The sequence below is a fragment of the Triticum aestivum genome, chromosome 7A (genome assembly GCF_018294505.1).
Source record: "Triticum aestivum cultivar Chinese Spring chromosome 7A, IWGSC CS RefSeq v2.1, whole genome shotgun sequence".
NCBI lineage: Eukaryota > Viridiplantae > Streptophyta > Magnoliopsida > Poales > Poaceae > Triticum > Triticum aestivum.
Window position 1 is genome coordinate 143,321,566 of NC_057812.1, and position 13,586 is coordinate 143,335,151.

Here is a 13,586-nt window from a genome sequence, read left to right on the forward strand (position 1 = left end):
TTGTGACGTTTGGTACACCCAAAGCACTCCTACGGTATCCGGGAGTTACACGATCTCATGGTCTAAGGAAAGGATACTTGACATTGGAAAACTCTAGCAAATGAACTATACGATCTTGTGCTATGTTTAGGATTGGGTCTTGTCCATCACATCATTCTCCTAATGATGTGATCTCGTTATCAATGACATCCACTGTCCATAGTCAGGAAACCAAGACTATCTGTTGATCAACGAGCTAGTCAACTAGAGGCTTACAAGGGACATGTTGGTGTCTGTTATTCACACATGTATTACGATTTCTGGATAACACAATTATAGCATGAATAAAAGACAATTATCATGAACAAGGAAATATAATAATAATCCTTTTATTATTGCCTCTAGGGCATATTTCCAACAGTCTCCCACTTGCACTAGAGTCAATAATCTAGTTACATTGTGATGAATCGAACACCCATGGAATTCTGGTGTTGATCATGTTTTGCTCTAGGGAGAGGTTTAGTCAACGGATCTACTACATTCAGGTCCATATGTACTTTACAAATATCTATGTCTCCATCTTGAACATTTTCACAAATGGAGTTGAAGCGACGCTTGATGTGCCTTGTCTTCTTGTGAAACCTGGGCTCCTTGGCAAGTGCAATAGCTCCAGTGTTGTCACAGAAGAGCTTGATTGACCCCGACGCATTGGGTATGACTCCTAGGTCGGTGATGAACTCCTTCACCCAAATTACTTCATGTGCTGCCTCCGAGGCTGCCATGTACTCTGCTTCACATGTAGATCCCGCCACGACACTCTGCTTGCAACTGCACCAGCTTACTGCCCCACCATTCAAAATATACACGTATCCGATTTGTGACTTAGAGTCATCCAGATCTGTGTCGAAGCTAGCGTCGACGTAACCCTTTACGACGAGCTCTTCGTCACCTCCATAAACGAGAAACATTTCCTTAGTCCTTTTCAGGTACTTTAGGATATTCTTGACCGCTGTCCAGTGTTCCTTGACGGGATTACTTTGGTACCTTCCTACCAAACTTACGGCAAGGTTTACATCAGGTCTGGTACACAGCATGGTATACATAATAGAACCTATGGCTGAGGCATAGGGGATGACACTCATCTCTTCTATATCTTCTGCCGTGGTCGCACATTGAGCTGAGCTCAATTTCACACCTTGTAACACAGGTAAGAACCCTTTCTTAGACTGATCCATATTGAACTTCTTCAATATCTTATCAAGGTATGTGCTTTGTGAAAGACCTATGAGGCGTCTCGATCTATCTCTATAGATCTTGATGCCTAATATATAAGCAGCTTCTCCAAGGTCCTTCATTGAAAAACTCTTATTCAAGTAGGCCTTAATGGTGTCCAAGAGTTCTATATCATTTCCCATCAAAAGTATGTCATCTACATATAATATGAGAAATGCTACAGAGCTCCCACTCACTTTTTTGTAAACACAGGCTTCTCCATAAGTCTGTGTAAACCCAAACACTTTGATCATCTCATCAAAGCGAATGTTCCAACTCCGAGATGCTTGCACCAGCCCATAGATCGAGCGTTGGAGCTTGCCCACCTTGTCAGCATTCTTAGGATCGACAAAACCTTTCGGCTGCATCATATACAATTCTTCCTTAAGGAAACCATTAAGGAATGCCGTTTTGACGTCCATTTGCCATATCTCATAATCATAGAATGCGGCAATTGCTAACATGATTCGAACGGACTTCAGCTTCGCTACCGGTGAGAAAGTCTCATCGTAGTCAACCCCTTGAACTTGTTGATAACCCTTAGCGACAAGCCGAGCTTTATAGATGGTCACATTACCATCCGCGTCTGTCTTCTTCTTAAAGATCCATTTATTTTCTATGGCTCGCCGCTCAACGGGCAAGTCAGTCAAAGTCCATACTTCATTTTCATACATGGATCCTATCTCGGATTTCATGGCTTCCAGCCATTTGTCGGAATCCGGGCCCGCCATCGCTTCTTCATAGTTCGAAGGTTCACCGTTGTCTAACAACATGATTTCCAAGACAGGGTTGCCGTACCACTCTGGTGCGGAACGTGTCCTTGTGGACCTACGAATTTCAGTAGGAGCTTGATCAGAAGTATCTTGATCATCATCATTTACTTCCTCTCTAGTTGGTGCAGGCACCTCAGGAACATTTTCTTGAGTTGCGCCATTTTCCGGTTCAAGAGGTAATACTTCATCAAGTTCTACTTTCCTCCCACTTACTTCTTTCGAGAGAAACTCTTTCTCTAGAAAGGATCCATTCTTGGCAACAAAGATCTTGCCTTCGGATCTGAGGTAGAAGGTATACCCAATAGTTTCTTTAGGGTATCCTATGAAGACGCATTTTTCCGACTTGGGTTCGAGCTTTTCAGGTTGAAGTTTCTTGACATAAGCATCGCATCCCCAAACTTTTAGAAACGACAGCTTAGGTTTCTTCCCAAACCATAATTCATACGGTGTCGTCTCAATGGATTTCGACGGAGCCCTATTTAAAGTGAATGCGGCAGTCTCTAAAGCATAGCCCCAAAAAGATAGCGGTAAATCGGTAAGAGACATCATAGATCGCACCATATCTAATAGAGTGCGATTACGACGTTCGGACACACCATTACGCTGAGGTGTTCCAGGCGGCGTGAGTTGTGAAACTATTCCACATTTTCTTAAGTGTGTACCAAATTCGTGACTCAAGTATTCTCCTCCACGATCTGATCGCAAAAACTTGATTTTTCTGTCACGTTGATTCTCAACCTCACTCTGAAATTCCTTGAACTTTTCAAAGGTTTCAGACTTGTGTTTCATTAAGTAGATATACCCATATCTATTCAAGTCATCAGTGAGGGTGAGAACATAACGATAGCCACCATGAGCCTCAACGCTCATTGGACCGCACACATCAGTATGTATGATTTCCAATAAGTTGGTTGCTCGCTCCATTGTTCCTGAGAACGGAGTCTTGGTCATTTTACCCATGAGGCATGGTTCGCACGTGTCAAATGATTCATAATCAAGACTCTCTAAAAGTCCATCTGCATGGAGCTTCTTCATGCGTTTGACACCTATGTGACCAAGGCGGTAGTGCCACAAGTATGTGGGACTATCATTATCAACCTTACATCTTTTGGTATTCACACTATGAACATGTGTAGCATTACGCTCGAGATTCATTAAGAATAAACCATTCACCATAGGAGCATGACCATAAAACATATCTCTCATATAAATAGAACAACCATTATTCTCGGATTTAAATGAGTAGCCATCTCGAATTAAACGAGATCCCAATACAATGTTCATGCTCAAAGCTGGCACTAAATAACAATTATTAAGGTTTAAAACTAATCTCGAAGGTAAATGTAGAGGTAGCATGCCGACGGTGATCACATTGACCTTGGAACCATTCCCGACGCGCATCGTCACCTCGTCCTTTGTCAGTCTCCGCTTATTCCGCAGCTCCTGCTTTGAGTTACAAATGTGAGCAACTGCACCGGTATCAAATACCCAGGAGCTACTACCAGTACTGGTAAGGTACACATCAATTACATGTATATCACATATACCTTTTGTTTTGCCGGCCTTCTTGTCCGCTAAGTATTTGGGGCAGTTCTGCTTCCAGTGACCACTTCCCTTGCAATAAAAGCACTCAGTCTCGGGCTTGGGTCCATTCTTTGGCTTCTTCCCGGCAGTTTGCTTGCCGGGCGCGGCAACTCCTTTGTCGTCCTTCTTGAAGTTCTTTTTACCCTTGCCCTTCTTGAACTTAGTGGTTTTATTGACCATCAACACTTGATGTTCCTTCTTGACTTCTACCTCTGCTGATTTCAGCATTGAAAATAACTCAGGAATGGTCTTTTCCATCCCCTGCATATTGAAGTTCATCACAAAGCTCTTGTAGCTTGGTGGAAGCGACTGGAGGATTCTGTCAATGACCGCATCATCCGGGAGATTAACTCCCAGCTGAGTCAAGCGGTTATGTAACCCAGACATAGTGAGTATGTGCTCACTGACATAACTATTTTCCTCCATCTTACAGCTGAAGAATTTGTCGGAGACTTCATATCTCTCGACCCGGGCATGAGCTTGAAAAACCATTTTCAGCTCTTCGAACATCTCATATGCTCCATGTCTCTCAAAACGCTTTTGGAGCCCTGGCTCTAAGCTGTAAAGCATGCCGCACTGAACGAGGGAGTAGTCATCAGCACGTGTCTGCCAAGCGTTCATAACGTCTTGGTTCTGTGGGACGGGTGCATCACCTAGTAGTGCTTGTAGGACATATTCTTTCTTGGCAGCTATGAGGATGATCCTCAGGTTCCGGACCCAGTCCGTATAGTTGCTGCCATCGTCTTTCAGCTTGGTTTTCTCTAGGAACGCGTTGAAGTTGAGGACTACGTTGGCCATTTGATCTACAAGACATATTGTAAATAATTTAGACTAAGTTCATGACAATTAAGTTCATCTAATCAAATTATTCAATGAACTCCCACTTAGATAGACATCCCTCCAGTTATCTAAGTATAACATGATCCGAGTTAACTAGGCCGTGTCCGATCATCACGTGAGACGGACTAGTCAACATCGGTGAACATGTTCATGTTGATCGTATCTTCTATACGACTCATGCTCGACCTTTCGGTCTTCTGTGTTCCGAGGCCATGTCTGTACATGCTAGGCTCATCAAGTCAACCTAAGTGTTTGCATGTGTAAATCTGCCTTACACCCGTTGTATGTGAACGTTGGAATCTAACACCCGATCATCATGTGGTGCTTCGAAACAACAAACTGTCGCAACGGTGCACAGTTAGGGGGGACACTTTCTTGAAATTATTATGAGGGATCATCTTATTTACTACCGTCGTTCTAAGTAAACAAGATGAAAAAAAACATGATAAACATCACATGCAATCAAATAATAAAAGTGACATGATATGACCAATATCACATAGCTCCTTTGATCTCCATCTTGGGGCTCCATGATCATCTTGTCACCGGCATGACACCATGATCTCCATCATCATGATCTCCATCATCGTGTCTCCATGAAGTTGCTCGCCAATTATTACTTCTACTACTATGGCTAACGCGTTTAGCAATAAAGTAAAGTAATTTACATGGCGTTTCTCAATGACACGCGGGTCATACAAAATAAAGACAACTCCTATGGCTCCTGTCGGTTGTCATACTCATCGACATGCAAGTCGTGATTCCTATTACAATAGCATGAACATCTCATACATCATATATATATCATTCATCATTCATCACAACTTTGGCCATATCATATCACAAAGCACTTGCTGCAAAAACAAGTTAGACGTCCTCTAATTGTTGTTGCAAGTTTTACGTGGCTGCAATAGGGTTCTAGCAAGAACGTTTTCTTACCTACGTGAAAGCCACAATGTGATTTGTCAACTTCTATTTACCCTTCATAAGGACCCTTTTCATCGAATCCGCTCCAACTAAAGTAGGAGAGACAGACACCCGCCAGCCACCTTATGCAACTAGTGCATGTTAGTCGGTGGAACCGGTCTCACGTAAGCGTACATGTAAGGTTGGTCCGGGCCGCTTCATCCCACAATACCGTTGAAGCAAGATAAGACTAGTAGCGGCAAGAAAGTTGACAACATCTACGCCCACAACAAATTGTGTTCTACTCGTGCAAGAAGAACTACGCATAGACCTAGCTCATGATGCCAATGTTGGGGAACGTTGCAGAAAGCAAAAAAAATTCCTACGGTTTCACCAAGATCCATCTATGAGTTCATCTACCAATGAGTGATTGGATTGCATCTACATACCTTTGTAGATCACGCGCGGAAGCATTCAAAGAACGGGGATGAGGAAGTCGTACTCGACGTGATCCAAACCACCGAGATCCTAGCGCCGAACGGACGGCACCTCCGCGTTCAACACACGTACGGTCAGCGTAATGTCTCCTCCTTCTTGATCCAGCAAGGGGAAGGAGAGGTTGAGGAAGATGGCTCCAGCAGCAGCACGACGGCGTGGTGGTGGTGGAGCTGCAGTACTCCGTCAGGGCTTCGCCGAGCTCTATGGAGGAGTAGGGGGGTGTTGGAGAGGGAGAGGGAGGCACCAAAGGCGTGGGTGAGAGGCCCTCCCTCCCCCCCACTATATATAGGGGGCCTAGGGGGGCGCCGGCCCTAGGAGATCCAATCTCCTAGGGGGGCGGCGGCCAAGGGGGTGGGGTGCCCCCCAAGGCAAGTGGGGAGCCCCCCCCCCACCCTAGGGTTTCAACCCTAGGCGCAAGGGGTGGGCCTTGGGGGGCGCACCAGCCCACTAAGGGCTGGTTCCCCTCCCCACTTCAGTCCATGAGGCCCTCCGGGATAGGTGGCCCCACCCGGTGGACCCCCGGGACCCTTCCGGTGGTCCCGGTACAATACCGGTGACCCCGAAACTTGTCCCGATGGCCGAAATAGCACTTCCTATATATAATTCTTTACCTCCGGACCATTCCGGAACTCCTCGTGACGTCCGGGATCTTATCCAGGACTTCGAACAACATTCGGGTTACTGCATATACATATCCCTACAACCCTAGCGTCACCGAACCTTAAGTGTGTAGACCCTACGGGTTCGGAAGACATGTAGACATGACCGAGGTTGCTCTCCGGTCAATAACCAACAGCGGGATCTGGATACCCATGTTGGCTCCCACATGCTCCTCGATGATCTCATCGGATGAACCACGATGTCGAGGATTCAAGCAACCCCGTATACAATTCCCTTTGTCAATCGGTATGTTACTTGCCCGAGATTCGATCGTCGGTATCCCAATACCTCGTTCAATCTCGTTACCGGCAAGTCACTTTACTCGTACCGTAATGCATGATCCCGTGACCAGACACTTGGTCACTTTGAGCTCATAATGATGATGCATTACCGAGTGGGCCCAGTGATACCTCTCCGTCATACGGAGTGACAAATCCCAGTCTTGATCCGTGTCAACCCAACAGACACTTTCGGAGATACCCGTAGTATACCTTTATGGTCACCCAGTTACGTTGTGACGTTTGGTACACCCAAAGCACTCCTACGGTATCCGGGAGTTACACGATCTCATGGTCTAAGGAAAGGATACTTAACATTGGAAAACTCTAGCAAACAAACTATACGATCTTGTGCTATGTTTAGGATTGGGTCTTGTCCATCACATCATTCTCCTAATGATGTGATCTCGTTATCAATGACATCCAATGTCCATAGTCAGGAAACCAAGACTATCTGTTGATCAACGAGCTAGTCAACTAGAGGCTTACTAGGGACATGTTGGTGTCTGTTATTCACACATGTATTACGATTTCCGGATAACACAATTATAGCATGAATAAAAGACAATTATCATGAACAAGGAAATATAATAATAATCCTTTTATTATTGCCTTTAGGGCATATTTCCAACACTTTGAACTCTGAATAAAATCTTTAGTTCACCTAAAAAAGGTTTTTTTACATGGGGGGGGGGGGGGGTCATGGAAACGGTGCGTCGTTCACTTGTTGGAGGATTACAAAAATTGTTTGGTTTCAAACAGGCAGGCTGATTATTTATTTATTTTTGCAACTTTCTTGCAGGTTCGAGAAGAAATACTAGTAGAAAAAAACATGATTACAAGGTCATGCACACTCTAATCCCACAAGATATTTTCCCACCGAAGTTCGCTTAACTGCGCTATATATTTGAGGCAGAGAATAATATAATAAAATGACTGTATGCATCGAGGTCATCCTTCATTTCCAAAAAATGAAAAAGATTTGAGGCAGCGCAAACCCAGTGAAAAGTGCTCGAAGAAGTGCTTAGGAATATAAACATCATTTTTTCTTAAGCAGCTGCTAAACACATATTTATAGATCACAAATGCTTAGTTTGACACATTTTCTAAAAACGGCTCAATTTGACAGTGTTATAGAAATAAACGCTAGTGTTTAAAACATCAGTTTTCTTTTTTCTAAGCACCTACACGCTTTGGATTGAGGGACAGAAGGAGCTACAGGCCAACAAGGAATAAAAGAAGCTGTTCCACTCGGAGCTCTTTTTTTTTAAAAAAAAGCTTAACTCACATTTCAGGAGCGGATGCTGCTCGAGCTAAAGATATGCCCCCAACTCTTGAACAGCTCTCACTTGCCTTGGCCGGTAGCTTGAAATAAACGCTAATGTTTAAAACATCAGTTTTCTTTTTTCTAAGCACCTACACGCTTTGTATTGTGGTCTGTGCATGACCTAATAGGCTCGGTTAAAATTTCATGACCCAAATATTGCACACAGAAAAAAAAACTTCTAATTGTATTTAATGCCTAGGTCAATTTCCTAAGTATGCAATATGAATTTAATGAAAAGTAACTACAGCTTGGTAAAGAGTACAAAGCTGCATTTTTCATAACTTAGACATAACAAAAATAAATAAATCTTTGCGCTCATTTGAAGTTCTTAATTCTAAAAAAGTCTTCAGAATGTTTTAAACGCACAACTTGCCCGCACTAACACACAGGAAATCGCTATGTTCGAAGCAAGCGATGTCTAGTAGAGGCACATAATCAGTTTGTCTAGCCAAATCTGTTACTAATATGCAAGACAACATTACATCATCTGGGAACATGTCAATGCTGGCGCCTATATACAAGAATTCAGCCGTCACATAGTTCTTGTGGTACCAATTACGATTTGGTAGACACATCATGCAATCCTCAAGCGCGTGCGTGGAAAGCTCTTCATCAGGCAGAATCCAAGAAGACTGCATGAAAAGTAGAATTGCATCTTTGTAAGGAAGAGCCTTCTCTACTAATCATAACGCAAATCTAATTTGGCATTAACATCCAGCTTGTAAGTACACTTTGCTAACCTGATTTAGTGTCGGTAATTTTTATCGTAGAATGGATTTTCACCCCATGAATCTCTCTCAGCCTTGCCCATCTTTTCAGCTTCCGCCTCCTGCAAGATTGACCGCCTCGTGCTCCTAAACTTTGAAGGCTTTGTACTTGTAGACTGAAAAGAGTAGATAAATTAATTGCACTAGCTAGAAGGAAGATAAAACATATAGAGGGGAAGTACAATTTATGTAAGTGTAGCAATTGAACTATCAGCACGCTGGTGCAAGAAAACCTGCAAGTCAATGCTATACAATGCAAGCATTCAAAAGAGTGAGTTAATCAGCTAGTTATGTTGCTTCACTTACAGTAAAAATGGCATGATTCATAAACCAGTAAAAATGACGTCACAGTACTACGCAGACTAGCATGAAAGAAGGACAAATATCACATAAATGACATAAGCAGGAATATAGAAACACTCCAATAGATAAACATATGATACTAAAGTAATGCATTTGCAAGTATTTTAGCCGACAACAGGAATACCTTGCTAATTAGCTTCTCAAACGCTTCCGGTCCATTTAGTTCAATATATTTCTCAGCGGCTGAGAGTACGTCATCAGATTTACTCAACTTCTCCTTCCTTGGAACGTACCAGATGTTGACTATTTGGCGATTCACAAACATTGGCCGCGCAAAATGCTCGTAAACATAAGCAGCACCATTGAAGCAAGGAAAGACTAGCCAGCAGTTGAAGAACAGTTTTCCATAGGGCCAGAATGGAAGCCTTCAAAAAACAATGTTAAGAAGGTAAGAGGAATATTTAATCTAGTATATTAAGAAACTCCAGCTTGCAGAGGTAAGAGGAAATTTTAACCAAAGCCGTCCAATGATCAAGGGTAATTCTGGTTACAGGATTTTTTTTACTTATGCAAGTTATTTCTGATGCGTTGAAAACGAAATGTTTTGTCTTTTAATGTAAAAAACACACCTATGTTTCTTCGTTCATACCATAAGAATGGATTACAAATTATACTACATACACAATGATCGATATACTCCCTCCTTCCATCTATATAGGGCCTAATGCGTTTTTCGAGGTTAACTTTGACCAAATGTTAGAGCAATAATACTCCCTCCATTCCCTTATACAAGGCCACAACCAAAATTACATTTTGCATCAATACAAGGCCACCAACAATAACCGAGGCAAAAAATAATGAAGTTTCTTCGTACTAGCAACTATCTAATACTTACATGCATGTAGTCATAATGACACTTAGCTACTTACTTCCCATTCATTCGTTGCATGCTTGTGGCGTATTAATGATCCCGATTAACAAAAAGAAAAGTTGACTTGAAAAGCAGTCATTAAGTTTTATCTTGGTACCTGTAATATGAGTTTGTGGCCTTGTATAAGGGAATGGAGGGAGTATATGACATGCAACTTACACAAAGCATATCGTCAAATTCGTATGTGAAAGGAGCTTTCAATGATATAATTTTCACATTACGCATGCCATGTACTATAGTCAAAATCTTGTCAATAGAATGGAAGCCTTCAAAAAACAATGTCAATAGTCAAAGACGTTCTTAAAAATGCATTAGGCCCTATATAGATGGAAGGAGGGAGTAGCAAAAATTCAGTTTCAAGTTGTTAATATTTGTTGGCGAGGACATTCTTATTCTTCTGTGCCATACATGTAGATCATGAATTGAATCAAAGATGCAAAGTAGCACTAGCACGTGCAACATCCGTCCAGGTTGTATTTTGAACTTGAAGCATAGCAGTAGCACATCTGGCCCATTTTATCGACAATGGATAGCATTCTGTTCTTATACTACCTACCTAAGTGCTTTCAAAGTTCCGTAAGTATCAAATGGTTGTGTTAGTGATGCCATGTAAACTAAAGTAAATAGTATGCACTGGAGACACTAGCAAGGAAACGAAAACTAATATAGAATTAATACAACAAATTACCTCCTTATTTCCTTATTAACCATGGTGCTTTAGTTATGTATCGTTTCCCTCCAGACTTATATTGAGTGCAAAGTCTACGACAACCTTACGAGGTAATAGTAGGTATGAACCATTAGGTTACATAGGATTAACGGCTCATACTAGTTTGATTGCAGTCTTATAATTTCTCTCTCAGGAAAGCATATCTGAACATCAATTCGCCTTGTAATAGGATTGATGACTCATATTAGTTTGACTCTAGTAAAGGGCAGCCCGGTGCACGTAGCTCCCGCTTGCGCAGGGTTCGGGGAAGGGTCCGACCACTTTGGGTCTTTTGTCGCAGTCTTTCCCTACATTTCTGCAAGAGACTGTTTCCAGGACTCGAACCCATGACCTCATGGCCACAAGGCAACAGCTTTACTGCTGCACCAAGGCTCCCCTTCCGTTAGTTTGATTGCAGTCTTATAAAAGAAGACATTATTGCAGTCCTATAATTTCTCTCTTATGAAAAGATATGTGATCATCTATCCGCCTCTTGGTGCATCAAATAGTTATATTCAGGTATCTCCAATGATTTTAGCAACAAATAATGAATAACACAAAAAAACCAAGAAAAGCATAAAAGGGAGCACATTGAATCAGGGCCAATTCTTCTCTTCATCTTTTAGTGTTACAGCTTTCACTACTGGAAAGTAGAAATTATGAGGAGTGCCACCAACACTGAACATTTTGGGGTATTTAAGGTCTAAAATTCTAAAATATAGTGTATCTGAAGAGCCAGAAAAGTGATGTTTACCATTCAAGTATCGGAGCAAAAGTGAGCTCAAACAAAGTGATAAACGAGTACAGCACCCAGTAAGTAAGCCATTGCTGATCATCTACTTGAGATTTTGTTTCAATTGCTCTCACAGAAGCATATCTGCAAACAGTGTTAACAGAGAAAATGTGGAAATTACAACAGTGGAAATCAGTACCAAGATGAAAAGAGGTAAGTGAATCATGAAACTGAGGATAATGGTAATACTTACAGAGGATAAGCAAGCGAAACTAGTGGCCTGCAAAGAGGAACCAAGATTAAATTGGAACTAAAAGCACTTAGGTATAGCATTTAGAATCCCTAAAAAAAGTATAGTATTTAGAAAAATATCCTAGTCCTGAAGCTAAAGGCATCACACAGACATAGAGCCAGCTATGTCTCTCGGAGAATACATGATAAGACGGCATTATCATTTTTAAGATGAAATATGTTTATTCTTAACAGTTAACCCCATTGTCTGTACTGACATGACAACAATGCAGACAAGCTACTGCACCAACAAAATGTATTTAGCTCCGCAAGATTGTAGCAGCACATGACAGCAGATCCAGTAGTTAAATTGAGCTTCGTTTGTATAACACCGAATTCAAGTTATATCCTGAACACCAATCACTCTCTTCAAATAGACCCGCAGCATTGCTTCCTCCTCTAGGCACGGCTACATTTGCACTGGAGATATAAACGTGTCCCGGACAGAGGAATCGGTATATCTGTCCTTAACTTCCTATTATCCCCACAGCACTGGGGCATACAGATCAGCAGGACGAGCATTAAGTTGCGCAACACAAACTGCTGTCAGCAGTCAGCACCACGTGGTTGGTAATCTCTGTGGAAGCATCAAGCATACAGCTAGTCCAAGATGCAAACATAAACAAGTACTCCACTTGATGCTCTCAAAGAAAGCATCAAGATATCACGCAGAAAACCCCAACTTTGAAGCTAGGGCTTTGAAGTAGCATATTTTCCGTTGCCACTCTCAGAGAAGGAACCAATATAAGGACACGACAAAAAAAATCCTAACTTTGACACTAGGGCTTTGAAGTACAGTCGGATTATTTTTTTCGACCGACACTCTCAGAGACAGCATCAATATAAGGAAACAGGAAAAGAAATCCTAACTTTGACACTAGGGCTTTGAAGCAGGGCATTTACATTTTCTTCCGCCAGCAAGATCCACATGACCCACACGCATTTGCTCACCCTTACCCCGGGACAGCACCTACGAATCGACCGCTCCAAGATTCTCGCACATCTTCGCCACAAAACCCAAGCCCCAAGCGCAGCCTACCAGGCTAACGACATGAACGGCAGATCCATGACATGAGGAAACCGCAGCAACGATGAATCCCCCCAAACTAATCGACCAGTGAACCAATCGCCGGGCGAGGATGCAGCCTTGAACCAGAGCAAGAAAGGGGGAGGGGAAGGGAAGGGGGAGGAGCCCGTACCCGGCGAGGACGTCGAAGTTCTTGGCCAGCACCTTGAGGAAAGATCCGGACCCCATCCCTCTCGCACTCCCCTCCTCCTACCCCTGCTGCTTCCTCGACTCCACTCGCTCCCCCCTCCTGGGTTCCGCAGTACTAGCACCTACTACTACCCTAGTGCGGCGCCGTCGGGGCGTGCGCACAGTAGTGGGAGCAGATTCCTCTTCTTTGCGAGCCGTTGGTGTTTGGTGCACGCGCTTTCTTCTTTTTCACTCGTCTTTTCTCTGGTTTACTTTCTCGCTCTCGTTTTCTTTTCTTTATTATATACGCGAGATACTCTTCGGCATCTTTTCTGAGACGTTTCTCGCTCCTTGCGTATGGCCGACCGCCCTGTGCCGGGACGCCGACGGCTCTTGGGTAGCGGCCACCGCAGAAGGTTCTAGAGTACTTCCATCGTTCACTGGCTGGTAAGGTGGGCTCATTCAGTTTGGCCCATCAATGAAAATGTGTGGATTTCAGTGCAGTTTTGGCCCGTTAAGTCTTGTGAAAGCATAACATAT

The 13,586-nt window shown here is 42.9% G+C and overlaps 1 protein-coding gene across 1 annotated transcript; it reads right to left on the reverse strand.

The window, feature by feature from the left end:
- Nucleotides 1-8,415: 8,415 nt before the first annotated feature.
- LOC123149963 (HVA22-like protein a) lies at nucleotides 8,416-13,326 on the reverse strand. Its single transcript, XM_044569755.1, has 6 exons — nucleotides 13,051-13,326; nucleotides 11,814-11,840; nucleotides 11,582-11,704; nucleotides 9,372-9,612; nucleotides 8,858-9,000; nucleotides 8,416-8,749 (listed from the first exon to the last, which is right to left on the reverse strand). The coding sequence occupies exons 1-5, from the start codon at nucleotides 13,104-13,106 to the stop codon at nucleotides 8,863-8,865; spliced, it is 585 nt and encodes a 194-aa protein (XP_044425690.1). The 5' UTR covers nucleotides 13,107-13,326; the 3' UTR covers nucleotides 8,416-8,749; nucleotides 8,858-8,862.
- Between the last annotated feature and the right edge of the window lie 260 nt (nucleotides 13,327-13,586).